General features: G+C 42.4%; 2 protein-coding genes across 2 annotated transcripts in view; one reads left to right on the plus strand and one right to left on the minus strand.

The window, feature by feature from the left end:
- The first annotated feature begins 190 nt into the window (after nt 1-190).
- smap2 (small ArfGAP2) lies at nt 191-15,743 on the plus strand. Its single transcript, XM_029442940.1, has 9 exons — nt 191-593; nt 8,964-9,097; nt 9,973-10,137; nt 10,325-10,384; nt 10,752-10,809; nt 10,955-11,112; nt 11,644-11,824; nt 11,971-12,449; nt 12,603-15,743. Exons 1-9 carry the CDS (start codon nt 488-490, stop codon nt 12,720-12,722), a joined length of 1,461 nt encoding a protein of 486 aa, XP_029298800.1. The 5' UTR covers nt 191-487; the 3' UTR covers nt 12,723-15,743.
- The window catches only part of rims3 (regulating synaptic membrane exocytosis 3), a 9,482-nt gene continuing 1,140 nt past the window's right edge, over nt 15,652-23,993 (minus strand). The window contains exons 2-6 of the mRNA XM_029442941.1: nt 23,180-23,321; nt 22,936-23,048; nt 22,349-22,450; nt 22,109-22,248; nt 15,652-21,767 (exon numbers count right to left, since the gene is read on the minus strand). Coding sequence (XP_029298801.1) covers nt 21,555-21,767; nt 22,109-22,248; nt 22,349-22,450; nt 22,936-23,048; nt 23,180-23,321 — 710 coding nt within the window. The 3' untranslated portion in view covers nt 15,652-21,554. The remainder of the gene's footprint in view (nt 21,768-22,108; nt 22,249-22,348; nt 22,451-22,935; nt 23,049-23,179; nt 23,322-23,993) is intronic.

Here is a 23,993-nt window from a genome sequence, read left to right on the forward strand (position 1 = left end):
ATCTGGCATTGTCTTCATTCTAACGTTATATATAAAGTAGTGGCTATTCATATAAATTGTGTGTGCGTGTGCGCGCGTCTGTGAGCGTGAGTGTGAGAGAGAGAGAGAGAGAGAGAGAGAGAGAGAGAGAGAGAGAGAGAGAGAGAGAGAGAGAGAGGACGGTCAGAGAGCTGGATGAGTGTTAGGTTAGAGCTGCGGTTTAAAGTCGACCTTAAATTTTGAAGCTTAGCATTTTACTAGGTGTTTTTCTCCACGTTGCGTCTTGATTAATATTAGTATTAGTATTAGTATTTGCATAACCCGCATGCTGGTTGGCTGAGAGGCAATCATCCCATCTTGGTGAAACAAACTCGCCCTGCTTTACAGCGAGGAGGAGGAACGGAGCGTATCTGCTCTGGACACACTCTGCTTTAATTAATCAAATAAGAAGCTATTTGACAAAAGCCGGCAAGGACTCCAGGGGCTGTGGAGGAGGTGGACTAGTGCAATGATGACGGGCAAATCTGTGAAAGACGTTGACAGATACCAGGCTGTTCTCAACTCTTTACTGGCGCTGGAAGATAATAAATACTGCGCTGACTGCGAATCAAAAGGTAGGTGATTGCCAGTTATTGTCAATATTTGCTTGTCTGATCTTGTCCATGCCTGCAAATGACCAGGGTATGACTCGACCCTCTTGCTCATTTACTACGCCGGGAAATGCGGCGTTGCATTCATCATTCCTCGACCAATTGCCTTGTACTATGGTGCAAGACACGGGGACATATCCTCACATGCTGCTACATCATGCCAGCTGCTCCAAGTAATAGGGAATCTATAATAACTAGGTAGCCACAATAGATACAGATTTTATGAGGTATAGCTCTCATCTAAGAAGGGGTTTTTTTATAATGAGAATTGGCAAACTATATTACAGGAAGGAATGAGTAAATGAGATCATTAGTGAACATTACTCCAACTGTTGGGACCTTTGCAAAACACCTGAGGCTCCCTTAACCCCTGTATGGAAACAACATAGATGTAGATATAGATATAGACATGGAGACATCAGTAGTGACTTTGAGTCACCCTGTGCCCCATCTGCACTCAGACTGCAGGAACAGTCTGTTCAGGGTGACTCTTAACAAAAGGGCAAAACAATATTCTCACGTTATATTGGAATTATAGGGAGGGATTGTAAGTCTGGCATCCTCAGTAATTACTTATAGTGTACAGTGAATAAAGAAATTGGTTTTAGTGACGTCATATCTCTCATGGTTTGTGATGTTTGTACCTGCAATCGTTCTAAAAGGTGCACTCAGGTGTTTGTGTTTGTGCACCTTTCATACTTTGTGTAGCACCGATGAGGCCTTGAACTGTCATCAGCTATATGCCGATCGTGTTTCGCCATGCTGGTCGGTAAACACTGCTGTTTTGGTCACAAATTCGCTGAATCAACAGACTGATTCTGCAACATTTTGCCTTAATTTCTTTTGCATTAGGATAAACTGTCAATAAATTGATGATATCTGTGAATGTAAAATGCCACTATGGGTCCACACGTTGGCAGATAAACGCACACAAAACCTCAGGTGTCAGTGAACAACTCTCCTGTGTGGATTGACAGTAATTATATTATTAGTTGTTTTGTCAGCTTTCATAGGAAACTTAAAAAATATTCAGTGCTGATACTTTTAGTATAAACCCATTTGATATCTATATACGTCCTCTGCTAGATTCAAACGGGTTCTGATGTAACACAAGCGCCACTGTTGCTGTTGCTCCATACCGCGTTGGAGAAATTATTGAACAGGGAAGCAACGTGTCACGTTTCCACTTCCACGTGGCTGCCACTGCTCCCACCTCAGTCATACATTCTCAAGTGAAGGCCCTGAATGTATGTAAATCACTGCAGGGGCTGTCACGCCGGGGACACCCTTGTGGTTTCCTTATGACCACTTTATGAATGATATGATATGATGCTTCTTTTTTTTCCTGTAGTTCTGTAGCATTCCGTTTCGGATCTGTGCACAGAGATAGACAAACAGACAAATGGACATGCAAACAACAGCAGAGAAATCTGATGTGTACAAAGCACACAGAGAGTCAAAATCAATACGTTATGGTAGCTTGTGTGAGTACCATGGCTGGGAGAGGTTTCTTATGTTTGATGCAAGCAGGTGTCAGACAGACAGGAAGACAGGCAGACAGACTTTTGACCTCCAGTAAGTGAGCTAACTTTAGTCTCAATGCTCCCTCTCAGTTTGTGCTCGTTGTTCAATTCGGCCATCACTATCCGGGTGTTTGTTCTGCGTCTCTCTTTATATTTCTTAATCTCCGCCTGCCTCTGTGTCTCTGTTGATTCACAATACTGAGTCTGTATCACTTTCAGGAAGCTGCAGGTAAAAAGAATCCAGGATGCTGATGCTGGCATCACAAATATTTCATGAGAAACACTTAATGCGTCAGGTGACTTTTCTTCTTTGGACATGCAAACCTCACGTAACATAGAATAACATCCTCACACTATTACTAGTTCCCTACCGTAGCCTACAATTAACCTCAAGGAAAATAAAAAAGATATAAATAGGAGCGCAGACGCTGTTAGACTTCAGGCGAAGACACTTGTGACTGTTCAGAAGTAAATATAAAAAACGCCCGCTGTGATCAGACAGTTGTAGCTTTATCTAAATGACTGTTCTAAGACAGTAGACAAAAGCAGAGGGAAATAAAAATAAGGCATCATCTTCTGGAGAGAAAAAGTAAAAACCTTTTGGTTTGATTGTTGTCGTCATTGATTTGACGTCTGTCACATCTGTTTTTATTTTCTCACATACTCAAACATGCCTGTGCATTGCTTCTTCTTTGATTGCCGTGACTTCACTGGGAAACAGACTGGTCTAATTAGACAGCAGATGAGATTAGGGGTTAGGGGAGAAAATAGCAACGACACACACACACACACACACACACACACACACACACACACACACACACACACACACACACACACACACACACTTCCTCTGATCTGGCCTTTTACTGCAATCTAAAGCGTGTTTGCTGTAAAGTATGTGAAATCTGAAAATCTGTTCTGCATTTATTATTTAACCATGTAATAACATACGGGTGGCTGAAAGGTCACACATCCAATAAACTGGCACTGTAATCTAGCTGATTAGCAATTCTTTCTTACGTGCATTAGATGACAAGCACACAAAACCACACACGTGCGCACACACATGTCCCCTCCCCTTCCTTCTCTCAGGCTCTTGACCATATGGCTTGTGATGAGGTTTGGTCTAATCTTGTTTGCTTTGACATAGATCACTGTGCGTTTATCGCCTCCCTCCCTCTGTGTGATTCCAGAGGAAGTGGCGAGATGTGTGGAGCCAAGTGTGTGCTTACACCAACACATGAAAACACACAAAAACACATTAACGATGCTATTAGATCCTCACTGTCAGCGCTTACTATACAGACGCTGCAGCAATTAAATCATATCGCTGCCTTTTTGACTGCAGTTTACTGCCCAACTTCCTGTCTCTATTTTCCTCTGCGCCGCATGACTTACTGTATTGTTGTTATTTTTTTATTACCTCCTCACAATGTGACACTTCTACTGTAAATCCTCAATACTGCCAGGAAATAATGAAGAGACGGGGGAGAGAGGGTGAGGCAGGTGCATAATGTAGTCAACACTTCAACCTCTGGCTTCAGTCTCAAGGGGCTGGGTGTGTGTGTGTGTGTGTGTGTGTGTGTGTGTGTGTGTGTGTGTGTGTGTGTGTGCGTGTGCGCGCGTGCATGTGCGTGTGTGCGCGCATGCGTGTGCGTGTGTGTGTGTGTGTATAAAAGCCTCCCTCCTTTATTGTCTCCATTGTACTTGTGTTTACATACACACCGGGCCCCGGTTGCCGTGGAGACATCACCAGGCATGATATTATCATATCATGCCTTATCCCTCCACCACCACTTGACCCCCCCCCCACTTTCACCCTTTAATCTCATCCAATGACACGCCAGCAGGGATTTCCTTTAAAACAAGGAAGCTGATTGGCTCTTTGTTTCCCCTGGATGTCAAATAGTTCCGGGTCTCGCGGTACCACAGAGAGCGTGGCACAGTGGTAAGAGTGTACAGTATATTACTGTGTGTAATCACAGTCACAGACGGATCAACTCGGGGCCCCCTGGGCTGCTGAGTCCCTATTAGCACCCTCGATCCTCCCACACTGAGCTGTGAGGTTTTTTGATTAAACTTTAGGAATATTTAACATGTTTAATATTTAACAGCGTGGGTCTTAAAACTAGATTTTGACACAGAGCCCCGCCATAAACCCGCCGCTGTTTTGTTCCCATGCAGTAACTGCTGTCAGACGGCCGTCTAATACACTGACTTTGGACAAGCACCTCATACAACTTCACTTCAAACAATCCCTTTAAAGTCCTCATCCTGTTCGATGATATTGTACTTCAGTGTAGTGTATATATATATATATATATATATGTATATATATATATATATATATATATATATATATATATATATATATATATATGTATATATATATATATATGTATATTCCCAAACCAAATATCAAATGACCAGATTCCCCTTTTTGTGTCTCCAGTAGTAGCGTTTAAGTGAAACATAGAGTCTCACACACTCTATGTACTGTGGGTGGTGTTTCTGGTGAAGGTGGGCATTACCTCGATGCAGTGAACGTTATAATAAAATGTTTGTATTGCACTCTTTAAAAGATTACAAAGTTCTCTAACAGCTGTACAAAATGCATTTTCAAATCAAGAACACTGTAACTCTCTGACTCTAACGTTACATAAACAATAATCATATTAACATAAGAGAGCATAATAACAAACGTATCAATAATAGGATCAACTGAAGCATAAAATCAAGTCTAAAAATGTGTTTTGAGAAGAATCTGAAGCTGACGGTGACGAAATGTCTTACTCATCTTTTGATGTATAATCCATTCAAACCTCAATGACTCACTCGCAGCTTCACAGTCGTGACACTTGCATTGAAACACAGATGGTGGTTGTGTATTGGTAAATTATCAATAGGGGTCCATCTGCTTAGCTCAGACGGGGACCGGGTCACTTGTTGGCCGCGGGGTTCCTGGATTGGTTGAGATGCCGAGGGTGCGTATAGATGAGTGTGTGTTTGTGTGGTGGCGTGGGATGGCGTGGGATGGCGTGGGATTCACCGATGACTGAGGCTCTGTGGGATCAACTGGATGCGAGCAGGGAGGATGTTATCCTTGTGGGATATAGGCTAATGAGCCATATGCACCTGCGTGCGTGTTTGTGTGTGTGTTTGTGTGTGTGTGGGTGTGTGTGTGTGTGTGTGTGTGTGTGTGGGGGGGTGTTTTTCATGAATATATATGTTTATGTGTGACATGTGCACTCATGTGTCAGAAAATCTCCCCCGGGAGTGGGAAAGAAGATGCTAATATATTATTAAGCGTTTGTTTTTTATGATTTTGTTATTTAGTTGAGTTGATTTGACATTATGAGAAAGATGGCATCAAACACAACAAGGATGACACAATGAAGTTATTTCCATTGTGGTCCCGGGTATCAATGATTGACAGGTGTTGGTGTCTGAGATATTTTGGGGCTCTTCTGTAATAAATATTATGGACTACGCAGAATAAATAATCGATCAATCTAAAAGCATTACTCTGTCTCCGTGTGTGTGTGATTGTTAATGCATCATGGTTTGTTTTGTTCTAATTCCATATTTAAGATGATTAATATCCTCACAAGTTTGATAAATGAGAGAAATACTTCCCAGTTTAAGTCATTTATTTATATGTATTTCCACAGATGGTATGAAAATCTATTAGCAGGCTCTTGAAAACTTGCTTGAGTTGTATAATTCATCAGCGTGTGTTATTACATTGTACAAGTTGCATTGTCCTTATGAGGTGTTGCCTCACTGTTTCCACTTCTACCACACAATGTAACAATGTATGCAGATATAATATTATTACAAAATATATATAAATATAAATTAAACACACAAAATGAGCAATTCCACCTCCCCTTTGAATTTAAAATTGTATGTAAGGAAAGGATTAAAGTGTACTGGAGGTAGACACATTGAAGGGGAGAGGTTACAAAATGAATGTCGTCAGTAAAGGTCCTCACACGTGTTGTAAAACAAATAGATATGTGTGTGTGTGTGTGTGTGTGTGTGGGTGAGTGACAGAGCGCTTCATTATAGATCTCTGTTTGCACTCTCTCGCTGCTCGTCATACCCCCTGTACATCCCAGCGGGCCATCAAACAGCTAAAGTCCACCATTTGATGACTATAAAAATCCCCTCATGTGTGTCTCTGTTTTTGGCTCTGCCTTCTCCTCCCTTCATGTGCTTCAAGCTGCATGTTTGACAACCCCAACCACACTCATTCAAAGCCAGGCCTCTACTTTTGGAATACTTAATTATACCTCAAAAGAAGGTGTCGGCATTTGTTCTTTGATTTCGAAAGGACAAGAGGAAGTTTGCTCACCGCTCTTACTCAACTGTGGAGGAATGCACGTTGCAATGCAAACCCTGTAACACAGAGAATCTGATATGTAGAGATTGTTCGTCCAATCTTTTGTTTTAGAAGTATATTCCTCCTTCTCTCTCTCTCTCTCTCTCTCTCTCTCTCTCTCTCTCTCTCTCTCTCTCTCTCTCTCTCTACTATATCTGTTCAAAGCACCTGGAGGTGTGCTTTGTTGCTGGACAGACAAGCTGTATTTGAGTTCTTACTCAATCACTGCATTGATTAGAACCAAAGAGGCTTCTGTGCATGTGTGATTCTTCCATTCTTTAAATAACTAGCCTTCAACTCTCTCCTGCTCCCTGCTCCTTGTTGGAACAAGTCCCGTACACACCCACCTGAGCACCAGGACTCCAAACATCCATAATACCCCGTCGTAAGAAGATTACAATTGTAATCTACCACTGGACACATGAACAGTTTGCAAAGAAACATATGGCAAAGTGTAATTCCATGGCTAGTCCATCCAATAGTTTCTGGGACTTTTCAGTCTTAACTACAAATGTCAACCTCTCGGTGGCGCTAGAGAGAAAGTCATAAGGATACATCGTGTATGAACTATGAATAGATTTACAAACAATTCTATGGCAGACCATCAAATAGTTGTTGAGCTATTTCACTAGAAACCCAAAATGTCAAACTCATAGTGGTGCGAGGGGGAAAAGGCAGGAGATCATCAAAGTCAATAGGATTCATCCTCTGGGCACCATAAATATTTCAACCAAACCCGATAGCTGTTGAGATACTTCAGTCCAACATTGCCACCCCCTGGAGCTATGCTACTAGCCGAGAATAAGAACTGTGAGCGAGAGATATGGACGGACAGGGGAGAGGAGGAGGGAGGCAGCGGTGGTGAATGAGAGAGATAAGAAATGGCGGCCCAGGACACAGAGGAGCTTTAGAATAAAGATGAGCAGAAACAAACTAATTCCAGCGTGCAGGGAGTTCAACACAATTGACGATCTCTCTCTTTCTCTCCGTCAGTGCCAATGTTTACAGCGGTTAAGCAGGCTTTGCAGAGTAATTCTGCTGTGATTAGCTGGCATGACAGCTAATGCTGCAGCCAGACGGTCAGGGTGATGGACACACTTTGTCTGTCTGGTGACCCTCTGTTGTTGCTTGCTCTCTGTACTTTTCTTTGCAATTCTTGCCCCTTGACGTTTTTCCTTTTCAACTGCAAACTAGGCAGCCCAGAAACACATGGACATGCAGAGCCAGTCTCATGGCAGCATTGTAATGATTCAAACACAAGAAGCTATTATTTGACTCTGCACCCAGACACAGTGTTTCCGCAGCTGCCGTAAAGAGGAAGGTTTTGCATGTTTTTTTTCTATTCTGAAACTCAACTTCCTCTTGCATTTGCATAGAATGGCCTTTCTTTAACGCTGAACAGTGACTTTGCCAGACAGGAGAGACCAATGCTGCTCTTCCATCTAGTGGTGTAAAGGCCACAGTGCATCAACTTGTATCAAGGTTGCAAGCAAAGGACTCATAACGGAGAGGCAGAGAGGGTGGTTGGGTTCAGCCAACTAGAGTGAGCAAAGGGAGGGGGGGGAGCAGGAAGGGATGGAGGAAAGAGAAGAGGAGGAGGGGCAAGAAGAGAGAGGGAGAGAGATGTAAGGAGAGACGGGGAGAGAAGCAGCAGTATTCTCTTTGAAGCTGACTGTATTCTCTGAAGAGGACGGTTGCATAATTTCAGCAGGAAAAATAGCCTGACGGTGTTATTTTTATTTCCCCCCCCCTTTCATAGTTTTCTGGATCCCTGACAGCGATGCACACACACACACACACACACACACACACACACACACACACACACACACACACACACACCATGATATAAAGCTTGAACCTAGAAAAACATAGGGGTGAATATGGGGCACAGAGCACTCACATGTAACCATTAAGATAGATATGGCAGCAAGATGGAAAGTGGCCCACTCAGAAAACTACGCACCCACACACACACACACACACACACACACACACACACACACACACACAGGCTCCTGACCGTGTGAGTAATCATCCCTGCAGGTATCCACAGTATGCGTGTGTGCTTGTGTTACTTTCTACTCCCCCTCCCCTCCTCTCAGTCTCAGTGATGTAGGCTAACTCTCCTATTGGATCACATTATGTGTCAGAACACCTCATGACTTACACTGGATTAGCGTTCCCAGCTGAATTCAAACTCATTATTGAATTTAAGGATCATCTCTCTATAATTGGAACTCAAATTAATCAGAGTTTTTCACATAATTCGTCATTCAATCCTCTCGTCCGCTTACTCTACCTGTCTGTTATACTCCTACACTCGCTCTCCATCTCTTTTTTTAGCTTTCCGTTTGCCGCCCAATTATCTGCATCAGCCCGTCTGTCTCTAAATATTAAACACCAGCTTCCTCTCTCTGCCAGGTCCAAGATGGGCGTCCTGGAATTTGGGCATCTTCATTTGTATCCGTTGTGCTGGTATCCATCGAAACCTGGGCGTCCACATCTCCAAGGTCAAGTCTGTCAATCTGGACCAGTGGACACAGGTGCAGGTCCAGGTCAGAGGTCACACCACAGATACAAACATCAATCATATATATGTCATCACTCATAATATAATCAGCCTGGTTCCCTGGTTGTCAAATACAGCAATATAGTTCCAGGGCAGTAAGCTCGTAAAAAAAAAGAGGCACAAATCTTGCCTGGAAATGTTCACGGGACATTACAGGTTAAATGTTAGCCCTCTGCATAAGCAATACCAGCTTTGGTTAGACGATGTAGGTGCTATTACTTATAGTAACGGATGAAGTATAAGAAAAACAAATGCTTTTAGCCTTTGCTTGAGTTTAGGGAAGATGCCCAAACAGAAAAGCTGCGATAAAGGAGAACCCTGACCAGCTTTAATGGCTTAATGAGTATAAATCATTATTTCTTTTCTCTACTTTTTTACTTCCTTGTTCCTCATAGTCTGAATTTAGAATTTGGTTTATTGCCAAGTAGGATTACACCTAATGTAATGTAAAATAAGAGCAAATATAGAACATTTATAAAAATGTTTACAAGAAATATAAATATTTCCATGTCTCACAGCAGGGTGAATGACAAATGTAGAATTGTGTCGACAGAGTAAACTAATATTTCTGCTGCAAATGTGTCTGTCTGGCATTTTAAAGAAGTCGACACTTGCTCATCAGTATGCAGCTCATCTTGTCTGGGTCTGATAGTAGGCCAGACAGTCAGCGTTATGCTTCCCAGTGTGATCCTTTTTCTATAGTCAGCATTCTTTGTTTCTCTTTCTCTCTAGATCAGCAATAAGAATTCACACCGTTTAATAAGCGGGACTCCACCACACACACACACACACAATAGTAACGGTACCTTATATAGCTCACGCTGTGTTAGACTGATGTTTGCTGTGTTTTGGTGTCGTCAGTGTGTTCAGGAGATGGGAAACGCCAAAGCCAAACGTCTCTACGAGGCTTTCTTACCCGAGTGCTTCCATCGCCCTGAGACGGACCAGTCTGCAGAGATGTTCATCAGGGACAAGTACGACAAGAAGAAGTACATTGATAGGGTCATTGACATCCAGATGCTCAGGGTGAGTCCGCAATCACACACAAGAAAAACGTTGCGCTGGTGTCTCAGTCAGGATCATTAAAAAGAAAACCGGAATAAGGCACTTTCTTGTCTCGTCTCTCTTTGTTTACCATCGTCAAAATGCTCTTGAGCCGTTCCACCTCAGGCGTCTTGCTCGCCTAACAAAACCATTTGTTTCCTCTGTACAGAAAGAAAAGAGCTGCGACAATATACCCAAGGAACCAGTTGTGTTTGAGAAGATGAAATTGGTGAGTACTGTCTGCAGCTCAGCGTTGATAAAGAACTGATCTTGTCTGATTTGCTGATGCTCTTATGCAGATTTAAATGAGTGCAGCATTCAGATGAGCTGGGGAGCGCGAGGAGAGGAAGACAAAAGAGCGAAAGAAAGAGGCGAGAGTGTGTCAGTATGTCAGTCAGTGAGGGGAAGGTGACCTGGGAGGAGGAAGTGCATCTTGAGTAGAGGAACCTTTCTAGCCAGCAGCGGGGAATTGGGAGTAGCTTTGCTGTTCGGACTAGAGTGTGAAGGTCATCGCACCCCCAGGGAGTCTGGATTCAAGGTCATTTGTCAATGCAGACATATTGCATTACTTATATCGACTTTCTCTGTTGTGACAGAAAAAAGACGTCAGCCCCAAAACAGATTCCCAGTCTGTTACAGACCTGCTTGGATTAGGTATTGCAGCTCACACATATGCACACACTAACACCCATTTACAGCATAGAGAGAAGACAAAGACATAGTTATAGAATCAGGTTATTCTTGAATCGTGATATAATCTTGAATAATCATAACCATGCTTCCATCTACCCTCTATTAGATACCCCTGCTCCAAGTCCTGCCGTGTCTAATGGCGGAGGATGTATTTCAGACAGTAATGGGAGCCCAGCAGTGTCCAATACAGCTCTGGCGCACTCTGCACTCGATCTCTTCAGCTCCCTGCCAGCACTCTCCTCTTTTTCCTCTAAAAGAAACACGGTAACACACTGCACACACAGTGCACTGCATGCTATCCACTCAACCCTTATGTTGTATGTGTCGGAGCTGTTTGGTTTTTACAACTGTCCCTGTAAATATACAAAACTGTACAATCCAATGCACATGTCTACTGTTTTCTAGACTAGACAAGGGTACTGTATATTCAATCCTAAACACATTGTAACCTTTAAGTTGTTAACATCTGTATTACAATATTACATTTTTATCTTAGTTTGAGCAGTTTGTGAGTAAATGTTTGCACGGAACTATTTGTACTTAGCGTGCTCCATGTGGACACAAACAGTACTGCACGTGGTCAGTGAGGGCAGCTGGTTAAGTCAGCATCGATGCAGACTCGCTAATTGGTTTGGATTGGCTCTTTATATGGCGGACCCTCCATGTGAACGTGTAAACGGAGTGGGTAGGGAGAGAGTCTGTGTAGATGCCATTTGCCCGTTTTGTCACCCCTACTGTTGATGATAACTTCCTCCTACCTTCTCTCTGTCTCGATTTCTCTTTCTTTCTCCACAGCCTGTTTCCAGCTCCATGCCTCAGAGCAGAGTGACCGCTTCGGTGCCTGAAAACCTCAGTCTGTTCCTGGATCGGACACCAAAAGCAGAAGGGGGCACTGTTAGGAAACTGTCCAAGGACTCTATTCTCTCCCTGTACGCCTCCACCCCCTCAGTTCTCTCCAGCAGTATGTCTACTCACGGTGAGAACTGGATAACCTTCTCTCAGATGTTGTTTTCTCCATGCGTCCTTAAGTCTTAACTAAATGGTTGAGTTAGTTTCATCAAAGAATTTAGATTGTTAATTGCTTACCAATGGCCGCTTTCTATTTGTGATCATCTTCTGCAGGCTTGTACATGAACCAAATGGGATACCCGACGCACCCATACGGATCGTACCATTCTTTAGCCCAGGCAGGTGGAATGGGCAGCGCCATGATGACACCAAACATGGCCATGATGGGACAGCAACAGAGCGGCCTGATGGGACAGCAGAATGGCTTGATGGGTGCCCAGGGTGTCATGGCACAGCCTAGTGGCGCTATGGTGTCACCCTACATGACAGGGATGACCCAGGGCATGATGGGACAGCAGCAAAGCGGAATGATGGTGCAACAGCAGAGTGGGATGATGGTACAGCAGCAGAGTGGGATGATGGTACGGCAGCAGAGTGGGATGATGGGACAACAACAGAGGGGGATGGTGGGGCCGCAGCAGAATAGCATGATGGGACAACAACAGAGTGGGATGATTGGACAGCAGCAGGTTGGAGGTTTACCTCATCAGCAGGCGCAACATGCCCAGCAGCTACAGTGGAACATTACCCAGGTGTGTGTGTGTGTGTGTGTGTGTGTGTGTGTGTGTGTGTGTGTGTGTGTGTGTGTGTGTGTGTGTGTGTGTGTGTGTATTTGTTCTGGATCATATACATTTTCAAGGTAGCCAGTATTATGTTAATAACAAAATGTGTTTTGTGGCTTTCAGGGCAGCGTGGCCGGCATGAATGTCTGTAACACCAACGGTGTGATGGGATACAGCAGTCAACAAACGGGAGCCTCGACAACTCAAAGCTCAGCGCACATGACAGCACATGTTTGGAAATAATTATCTACAAGAGAAGCGATGTAACGCCAATAACCCGAAAAAGAGAGGGGAACTGAGTTGTAGGAATCTGTGGATCAGACTCTCCAGGAGACATTTTGAAATGCAAGGGAGGAGGAGGAGGAGGAGGAGGAGGGAGAGGAGAGGAGACCTGTGTGAAGAAGAAAAAGGATTGGGAAAACACCACTACCTCTCTTTCTCTCTCCTCTCTGCCCATGCTTCCTCTTCTCATCCATGGCCATGTTTTGCATATATCCATATTTGCCTTCAGAACACTTTGGTATGATGACCAACACAACAGGGTTCAGAGGTTCAATGGTTAGGACTAGACATCGTTCTTTGTACCTAGCCTGTATGTACGTGCTGTGTGTGGGTGTCAACCAACTTCTTGACTTAAAAGAACAGTGGGCTTTTGGGAGAATTTCATAGTTTTTTTTTACTTGATGAGAATCAGAAGAAAATGCAACGCTCACGTACCATAACTCAATTGGTTGATGTGCTTGAATATTGACTTTTTTTTAGAACAAGACGCATTTCCCTTAAAAGGATGGAGACATATCTTATTGCAAGGCTAAAAGTTAAGGCTAATATTTTTATATCTGTTGAATAGTTTGCCATTTTGGGAAATGTGTTTATTTGCCTTTTTTTTGCTGCGAGTGAGATGAGAAGATCAATAGCACTCTTATGTACGGCAAATATGAAGCTACCAGCAGAAGCTAGTTAGCTTATCTTAGCTTAGCATAAAGACTAGAGACAAAACAACCAGCCTGACTCTATCCAAAGACTTTGTACGCATTAAACAAATGAGCTATAACATGTTAATCAGTGAGCTTTAGATGTGCTGGTGTTGCTACGACAGAGACAGGCTAGCCGTTTCCAGTCTTTGTGCTAAGCTAACTGGCTGTTGTCATTAGCTTCATATGTAGCCTACCATGCAGACATGATCGTGGTAACGATTTTCTCGTCTAACTCTCTGCAAGAAAGTGAATTAGCGTTCAGCTTATATCAAACCAAAATGTCCAACTATTCTTTTAACCTAGCGTTAACACTTTTTATAAACAAATAATTCACAACAGGATCCGACAATTAGCTTAATTTTAGCTGCAACTATATCTGCGAAGGAAGGAGCAACGTCAAAGCTTTCAAGCGCACAGGGGGATAAGATTTTGATGTTAATGGGCAAATTATTTAAAATGATATTACCCTTCTTGTAAGAGGAGAATCAAGCTAGGCTAGTCTACGCTAGTCTGTTATTTCATCACACCCTCAAGCTGCAAGTTAGAGGGCCAAAAAGGCATTTGGCTACTGAATTAGCCTGGCTCTGTTTAAATACTTAATATAAATTCTTAGATCCTCACTGTCCCACAAGTTAACGCAGCTACTAAACCTACATCCCTTATTTATGATGTCTTCTACTCAATTTACCGAGGGCTTCTTTTAGAAATCATTATCTACTCCTGACTTTTAAGTGTCAAAAGTCCTAAACTGGATTTTTGGAGACCAAAGATCAACGCTAGCTTTATTATGGTTGTACAGTATTCCAATGCTTTGTGATATCTGTGTAGCCACTTAACTAGTGATAAGTAGAACATTTAATTCAGCACTCCTTTAACGGTATGTTTGGGTCGAACCTACTCGATGAATGTTTGGGCATATCAATTCACTGTGCTATTTCCTCAGACAGGGTGGGACACTTTAAAAAGTCACTTGCATGCGTGTAAATGTTGAGGTAACGCTCACACACCTCAAGTTAATCTACCTTGTACAATAGAGGCCTCGAATAATGTTGAATGTCTGTATATAAGAGAGAAATAGAGAGAGAGAGAGGTGGGGGGGACAAAGGACAACTCAAAAGATACAGATCATGTTTCAGATTCTTCCACTGAATTGCATGAGGGGAATGTTTATCTAGCTCTTATTGTTTGTGCTATGTTTATCAAGATGTGCGAATGAGTCTCTCTGAATCTTTCTACACGTCGATCCGTCTTTGACCAAGAACAACAAAATGTCTAAATGAATGTGCGTCCTGAATGTGTTTCATGACCGTACTGGACTCGTTTTAAATACCCCGCGAGTATCGCTGGGGTGCGTTTCTTTTTGATATTCTACGACTATGTCAAGCAATGTACACTTGTGTCTTTTCAATGTTCTGTGGTCAACAGCGTCCTGTCTGTTTTTTGGTGAATTGTTCAATTCCAACCAAGTTTTAATGTCTTAACGTCAAATTAGGATCGAACTGTGACCCGGCTGACGGGTTTTCAGGTCACATGGGGGCGTTTACAATTTGAAAAGTGATTGTACGACCGCAATCTGTCAACTTTCTATGTGTTCGTTAACCCTCAACCCCGCGAGCCATCTGTGTCCCGATTTATCTGAAAGAGTTTATGTTGGTTCTTATAAATGCATGAAGCCATTAGTCTAAATAATCTCAGTTTTTTCCATATTAGTTGCCACTTTGAATGTGAGGGGTAAGATCTTAAAGAGGACATACTGTGGCATGACAAGTTTCATATTAACTGCTCCTAAGAAACGAGTAGTTCAGCCTTCTACAACTCAGAAACTTGTCTATTCCCTCCCAGTTATTTCTTTCAATTGTATCTTATTTGGTGGCAGCAGCAGTCACTTTCTCTGCTGAGAGCAATATCACCACAAGACAATGTGTAGATCTGTCAGCTGGCGATGAGAAGTTTCTGAAAAAGCAGTAAAAATACATTTCTGTGGGCTCATGTTGATTATCTTTTAACTTTAGTTCGCTTGTAATCTTTTGTTTGGTATATTTTCTGTGAAATAAGAGCAAATAAAAAGGAATGTATCTTTTTATGTACTTGTCAATCAAGATATCGTGTACTTTATTCTTTATCAGAATATCTCCGTATATTATGTCCCAGCTCAGTAGTATGTTAGTTCTGCATTTACTTTTTCACATGCTTTGCCCCTCTTCTGATTTAATAGTCACTAAACATTTGAGAATATGTAAATGATACATCTGTAAAAACATACAAAATAAATATTGTTTTGATTAAATTGTGTACATTGTAGATATTTGACATGTTTACAGCATCAGTTCAACCCAAGCGCAGACATTTTTTTAAATATAAAAACAAAACAAAAAACTTTGCCTGGGACAGAATAGTTTAAAATACACACCTGACAAATGTTTGTGATTCAAATAAACTTTATTGACTTTGCGTCCAGATGTCAAAGGGCATGCAAATACAGGCTTCTGAATCCGAAATAGTTTTTTTTCCCCTTTGTTTGATTCCATTTTCTTACAAAACTACGTGCACCTTAAGTAATCAATTCTGCAGCGTACAAACCACAAAAATACCAGTTTTACATTATCAAATACTGCACATAGAAAACATTTACAAAGCACAGGTAGAAAATTACAGCTCCCTTTTTTCCCTTATCATAAGCGTCCTTTCATCAGACTGTCAGCTATGCTTTGCCCTTTAAAAACGTACTCTGTGAACGCTCCTGGGTGGAAAGGTTAAGGTCGGTTAAGAAAAGACAACCGATCATCTAGCAACACCAGCGATCCAATTTAACTGGGCTGAATGTTTTTGTCCATTTTTACTATATGTGCTTGGCTCCGTTAAATCTAGTCAACACTGATTTCCCTCCGTTTTGGAAGTTCAAAACGTGCTTTGCTGGGCTTGATGAGATGAAGGTAGTCCTGATAGTGTGTGTGTGTGTGTGTGGGGGGGGGGGAGCTACAGTGGCCTTAATATAGTTTGACAGACAGAATGGCTACTCAGGGGACTTGTGCTGTGATTACCGACATTTATAGACGTGGATGAAGACAAAACAATTTGCCCAAACAAAGTTTGTTTTGCTCTGGTTGACAGCTGCTACATCAGCACACAGCCATTTGGAATGCACGCTTCATTAGGACAAAGTCAATTACAACAAACAAAAACTAATTTGTTTCTCATGGCATTGTTATTCACAATGCAGTGCATGCTCTGTTGAGTCTAAATTGCTTCTAGTGCTTGAAAATGTGACTTTTAAAATCGTGAATTTGTCATCGTTGTGGGACGACGCAGATTCGTCCCGAGGTTCCCACAAACCCAACTCCAGAGAGGGAGAACCGGTGGAAGCTCCAGCCAGTGGTTATTGCCAGAAGAAGTATTTCAGAAAGTGGAAGGCGAAGACAATGCTACTTTAAACTTTCCTTTGACATTGTAACTGTACTCTAACTGACTTCCTCGTGTGTCACTATCATCGTAATCATTCCATCATAAAGATTAAATACAAGAAAATCATCAGAGTAACCATGCAAGCGAAACATTTTTGCAAGTTCAAAAGTACAAAAATCATAACAATTCCATCAGCGTGACGGAGAAATCGAGTTAATTGGTAAAGTTGGGGGGGGACAGCAATCCTTTCCCATCAGAAATCATGCTCGTTTCAACCACAGAGCTGTTCTTGTAAAGTGAACACACAAAGAATAAGACGTACAGTATACAGTACGGTAGAAGTAGGCGCTGCCTGAACCAATGCAGGCGAGCTCCCTGGGAAGTCCTTTAAAGAGACTGTATAGCAAACAAGATGACAAAAAGGTTACACTCAGTTCTGGTGTAAGGATTAAGAAATACATTCATAAAACTATACATATACACGTATATAAGTTTGGTACAATATTTTCAAGCAAAATACATTTGTCAAAACTTTCAGTCGTGTGCTACAATAGTGAAGCAATGTCTCCTACACAAAATAAGGCCATTGTAAACTGAACGAGCCCTCGTTTTCTCGAAAATCTCAAGGCAGGGTGTTTCGCCCCCCCCCCCCCCACGACTCCCGCTCCTCCTCTGAATAATACCGCTCTCCTTACAAAAATAAAATACATTTCCAATGTAGCACTCAAGACGATTCAGGTTGATTGGAGATACATTATAAAAGTTTTGCACACGATAAAGTTGGGAAAGAGAGAGAGAGAGAGAGAGAATGCTCGATGTGGATTTTACAGGGAAGCAAGCGAGCGCATCACGGGTTTACATCCAAAGCATCCACAGCCTATACATTCAAACCTCAGCTGAACCAGATACTGTCCAACTCAAGCCATCTAACCCTTATCTGAAACACGGTTCACCAAGCTCTTCATGCTCCGTTTCCTATAACCTGCCAAAGTGTCTATAACGGACGCTTTGATTCATCCATTATGTGCCACCTGCGTTGCATGCATCTCCCTTCACGTTTACTAAAGTCTGAGTCTCTCTCATGACCTGTTAATACTCTGCCCTGCCATAGTTAACCCTGCTGCTTGTGAGGCTTTAACCTCCCTTTGTTTGTTTTTTTTGCTTAAAAGAGTAGTGTCAAAATAAATCAAATGTGATGAGACAATCCACGTGATATCATGTGACACAACAGTGTTAATGTTCATATCGAAAAGAAAGAAGAAAAAAAAACCCTGATCCTTAAATTCTCCTCACAACTCGAAGTGTTAACAAATATTTACACGTTTGAATCTCTCGCTCGCATCTTTCGGCTCATTATTACGCATCATGCAGTTCAATAAATGCACATCGTTGAAAGACATACACCCAAAGTACACTTTAAAGAAAGGAAACTTTCCTTTTGGTTGCAGGAATCGAAAGATTTGGACAAATTTGGCAAATGCTCGTTAATAATTAATTACAGATCACTTTGCATTGTTTCTTTCTCTGCTTTCAATCATTAGAACTGTTCATGTGTAGGGCTTCTGATTATACAGCAAAGGGACATATACGCTCTCATATAAGCTCCACAGTACTGGAAATCCCATGGAAAAATATTAACAGCATTTTTAAAGATGTTACCTAAACATTCAGCAGGGGTGTTGAATCTCTTTATGATTTTATATTATTTAAATTAATTTTCTCTCCCAGCAACAAAGCTTTTTTTTTAGCCCGTGCACTGAAGAGAATGTGTGCAAATACCAAGAGATCAATTCCTTATGTTTACATCATGCCAGCTGTCCACAAAAATAAGTAGATACAAATTAAAAAATGTACATAAATTACTTCATATACACGACCATACAAAGTTACAGATCCAGCAAGGAATAGCTCCAAAAAAGGTACAAAGAAATTGGAACCCAGACCTTGATGGGTTTGTATACATGACGGGAGGGAGGGTCAGAAAATGAACATCTTCCTCCTCCCAGAAAATTCAAGGATGCCAGAGATCCCTTTATCCAAAGTTCAAGCGTTGAAATGTGAATTCTGTTGGTCTGAGGTGCTGACGAGACAAAGTGCCTCGGTGTTTCCCCTTTTTTTTGCAGAAATGCAGGAGTGAGCTACGCAGTTTCTTAGCAGACGACAACACATGTGGCGGTAATCAAATCTAAATCTGAGCTTGTAAACACGCACAAGCCTTTAATAGCCTGTAACGTTTCTCCTAACGCTACTAAAATACGTATCCATACACAAGGTTGTGGTCCCAAGACAGACCGATTCAAAAACACTCCGAGCTACTGAAGAGGATGATGAAAGGTTCATCCTAAAGAAAACAGTAAACACCAGCAGCTCAGTTTGCATCTTACAGCCGCCAGGTCAGTCTTTACCTTTTACTTTTTTTCAAATGAAACTTATTAAAAACCAAAGTGGAGTTGGAGATTGTGCGACATTACCTCCAAAAAAATTATAACTTGTTTAGATTTTTTTTGGGACAGGTGCTTATCTCTCAAGTTAATATATATTTTATATTTTTAAGAGCGCTTTCACAACTCACAGGCTTTGGCTCGTCCGACGCAGAGGGAAATTATTACTTTTGGTTTGTTTTCTATGTGTCTGCTTTGGTTTCACTTGCTGACAGTTCGAGACCACATCCCATTTTTGTTCCGCACTAGAGTATAATTACAAATGCTTAAACGAACCACACAAGGGGTTTAACTGCACCAGGGTTTGATTAAAATGGACTAAATGTTGGCTTGTGAAAACACCCACAAATGTACCTTTCACACAAAAAAAAAAGGCTTTTGAGTAATCCAATGTTGTACAACTAAATAAATGGCCATTATAGTTGCTCAGGGTTGAGACGAATATCATTGGCAGAACTGACCTGTTGCAGTTGTCCCAGCGGGCCTTTACACGGAAATTAAAAAACACACTCAAGTTACATTTCCATGCTGGCATTCAATTAACAGGTTCACACTGCAGTGTGACCAACTCAAATTAAAATAAATAAACAGGTGCTCAACCAATTCAAACGTAATTCATATATTACAGTAAAGTGCCATCTCAAGCACAAACACGCTGCCTGACAGGAAATATGAAGAGTGACATGTTTCACCTGAAACGAGTAAAACTACCGTACATGGCAGGTTAACAAATCAACCTGCTAGAAAAGTAACACTGGCGTAAATAGTCGGATATCAAAAAGCAAAAGCAAATCTGCATCCAATATGCGTTTACACATTTACAACAGTTGTTTAGTTACAGTTAAGTGTGACGTAGAGGGGTGACCGCAGAGATAAGCAGGAGGGTTAAAGATTACTTGGTACCAGCTGTGTGTGTGTGTGTGTGTGTGTGTGTGTGTGTGAGTGAGAGACAAGCTCCTACCTCGTTAACCATTAAGGAAGAGTGTGGGGAAAATGACATCAAAAAAGGGAGAAATCAACAGGAAGTTCAGACAAGTCTGGGTGCTGGTATACAGATAGAGAGAGTGAGTGTGGCACCCCCTGGATGTGGAACACAAGACTAGAGCTGGACACATTTCCCAGAACGTCTTTGTGCCGAGTGCCCTGTGTGGTGCAACAGTCCTTTACTTTAAAGACGAAGGCAGGATCAGAAATGTTGTTCTTCAGCGAACGGGTCCGCCGGCTGATTGATTTGTTCTCTTCTTCTGCAGATTGCGATGACAGCGCTCCCCCCTGTCATCAAAGCCCCGCACTTCTCCCTAACTCAGTGCAGTGCTTTTTTTTCTCAGGACGGATGCACACAAAAAAACTAAAACTAAAGCAGCGCTCTACTCCCGTTACATTGGTCGAGGAAAGCTAAATAAAAACATCAAAGCGCTTTAAAATGTCTCTACAAAGGTTGCAAGCAAACATGCAGAATGCAGCCGATACATACATGAACACAAATAAGTATTTAACTATCTATTTATATATATATATATGATATATGTATATCTATATATAAACTCTGAAAATTATAGAATAGCTGTGTTGCTACCTCACATAATAGCCATTATGTGAATCTCCAAGCCTGTTGCCCAGGTGTGTTTATGTGACCTGCCATTCTCAGCGCGTGTGTGTAGAATGTATGGTGGGTTTTTTGCATTACATCTAAGTCATTGACTCTGCTACATATCCATACTTTATATTGTATACTAGTTCACCTACGACTTATAGTAGTAATAACAACAACAGTTACAATTGCTTTGGTTTTGAAAAATAAAGTGGTTTTTTTTTTCTTAGTTTGGCATAGAGAGAGTTTAGAAACTGGCCCTGGGATGAGCGGTGGCACAGAAATCTGCTACCTTGGAATGCAGAAGTGCCGTGTCATGGTAGGAAATGTTGAAATGGGACGGTGAACAAAATGCTACATGTTCTGGTAAATTAAGTCTACTTCAAGTTGGATTTGCTCGCGCCTTTCTCAACTAAAATACAGATCAGTGTGTGAGAGTATGGAAGTGAAGCATATGGCAGCGTGTGGATGATCAGGTGTTTGCACCTACATGTCAAACGTATCTTCCTGCACATGGATATATATGTGTGTGTGTGTGTGTGTGTGTGTGTGTCTACCTGCCCTGCACTTCGAATACAGTCGTTGTGTATATACAGTACGTGTGTCCGTGTCTGCATGACTGTGCCTGTGCCTGTGCCCGTGCATGTGGGTGTCTGCCGGGTGTCTAGGTGCACGAGGGGCTGGTGGCGCTCTCCAGGGAGGACTGGGAGAGGCGTCTGGTGAGGGGTCCGATGCTGGGGTCTGCCAGAGAGGAGGTAGGGAACAGCTTGTACCAGCTGCTGACTGTGGCAGACAGGTCCAAATCCTCGAGAAGGATCTGGGCCATTCCCATGAAGCACTTGTGGTCCATACGTCCGTAATCCCCCCACACTATTACCTAGAGGAGAGATGAGGATAAATTATACATGTGTTAAGATTTTACTCTCTCACAAGGTCTCATAAAAGGCTACGTTACAAGAGAGGAGACTGGACCCTTACATAACCCATTCTCTTATCTCCTAATTCTTATATTTGTATTAATATATAATAATTTGTGAATACTGACCCCATTCTCATTAAAAATGTTTAAACAAAAAAATGATTTGGGTATGTGGCACATATATAACATCTCTGTGACGCTAGAAGATTTTTAAACAGGTGAGAAAATATTTAATTAATATCTGAAATCACAGAGGGGATTAGGAGTGTGTGGGGGAAAGGACAGGAAGATCCCCATACCTGTAGGACTTTGCTCTGAGGACTCTCATCAAACAACAGAGCCTGCTGGTAGGTGGGGTCCAGATTCTTCTTCACTACTTTGGTTTTCTTCTTGGCCAAGCATATGCCATTCTCCAGCACGTACACCTTCACGTAGGTCGCTGCAGACAAAGCAACCAAATACAACACAGTCATACTCCCGCACGGACAGAGGAGCCAAGTCAACTTGTTCTGCTGTGGGTGAAAGTCAGTTCAGAGTACCTGGTGTGTTCTTGGAGCCTGGTTTGGGGGTCAACCTTCTGGCCTGGTTGACCTCCACCTCCAGCTGCCCTCCTCTGTCCACCATGCCTACATGGACGTCCCCTGTGGAGGGAAAAACACCATCTCTAACAATCCAAGAAACTGAGGTTGCAATGGCCGATATCTAACTGCAGAGGGCGACACAGAGCTGTACATCCGTCTTTACAGCCAGGTATGGTGGAGCGCAGCGCTCTGTTCTGTTGTTTTTCACAAGCAATGACCTTTGCATGAAAGATTTATACCTTATGCAAGAATAACTTCATCCGTGCTGAGTGAATACACAAGCATTGTGCAGTATTTTTAGACGCTGCTGTGTGCATCTCGCAGCTTGTATGTTAGTATATTGCTGTAGATACTTTTATTTGATTCTCATCCTACAGTCCAACAATAGTCAGATACTCTTGTAATACAGCTTTAATCACCTATGCTTGTCTGGCTGCTGATACATTAAAGTTAACAGACCTTAACCTCACTTCAGAATCAAACAACACTAGACGAGAATGAGATGGATTGAACAGGAAACGAAGGCGTTGTCACTCTTGGCTTACCCATGGGGGGTGTAGCTAATGTTTGCCGGCCTACAATCTGAGCAGGTCCTAATCCATCCAGAAAGTCGCTGAACTGGCTCTCAGGCCCGAGGCGTGTGGTAGGGAAGACAAACCTGAGGGAGAAGAGACAGAACAACGTTGAACTGGATGGATGCTGGATGGATGGATGCAGTATATATATATATATATATATATATATATATATATATATATGCTGATGAGGAACCGCTGGTTGGATACTCACGTTCCATCAGAGCTGTTTGAGTTGGTGCTGCCGTCAGTCGAGTCCTTGCTGCCCTGCCGTGTCACCCGGTTCCTCATCTCCATGGCGATGCCGGTCTCTGTGCTCCGTCGGATGGTGCTGCGAAGCTTCTTCGTCCCGCCGTCTGAAAAGCACAGGAGGTCAACGCTCCAAATAAGTGCCCTTAATTCAGCGGGATAATCCACTTAGCGTAATAATCAGACAAAGTCTTCGAGCTGTCTGATAAGTAAGTCAGATATTACCCAGGATCAGTGCGAGCTCATAACACAAGCAGATCCCCACATATCTTGTTCTGCAGATGTTAAGATAAGAGCAGATGTTTCCTCAGGCGAGAAGTTCCCATCCTGTTTCCCCACTCACAAAACAGACTGTGGATGTTTCTGTCAAACTTTCTCACGTCTGTCAGATGGGCTGCACAAGAAATATCCACAATGTTTTTTAAAACTCACGAGAAATAAAGAGACATTCAGGTTCGCCTTGAGCACACCCAACTCCACCACTATTTACTTTCAAGCAAGTTCACTCGGGCAAGAAGGCAATCTCGCCTAATTTCCACTGGGACATCCTAGCACCGCTGGAAAATCTTTCCAACTTGCAGGTATTACGACGGCCAATTGTAAACACGTGAAGTGTTGTGAGTGGGGTGCAATAAGCTATTAGAGGGACTTCGGAGGAATGTTGGGAGAGTGGTGGGGTAGAGAGAAAGTCAGGAGGCTGAGCTGAAGTGGGGGGGCAGAGGGGGGAAGGTATTTAGGCTTTACAGCTCTGCTGATGCTAGGAGAACGGGAGCGAGCCG

The sequence above is a fragment of the Cottoperca gobio genome, chromosome 11 (assembly GCF_900634415.1).
Source record: "Cottoperca gobio chromosome 11, fCotGob3.1, whole genome shotgun sequence".
NCBI classification, from domain to species: Eukaryota; Metazoa; Chordata; class Actinopteri; order Perciformes; family Bovichtidae; genus Cottoperca; species Cottoperca gobio.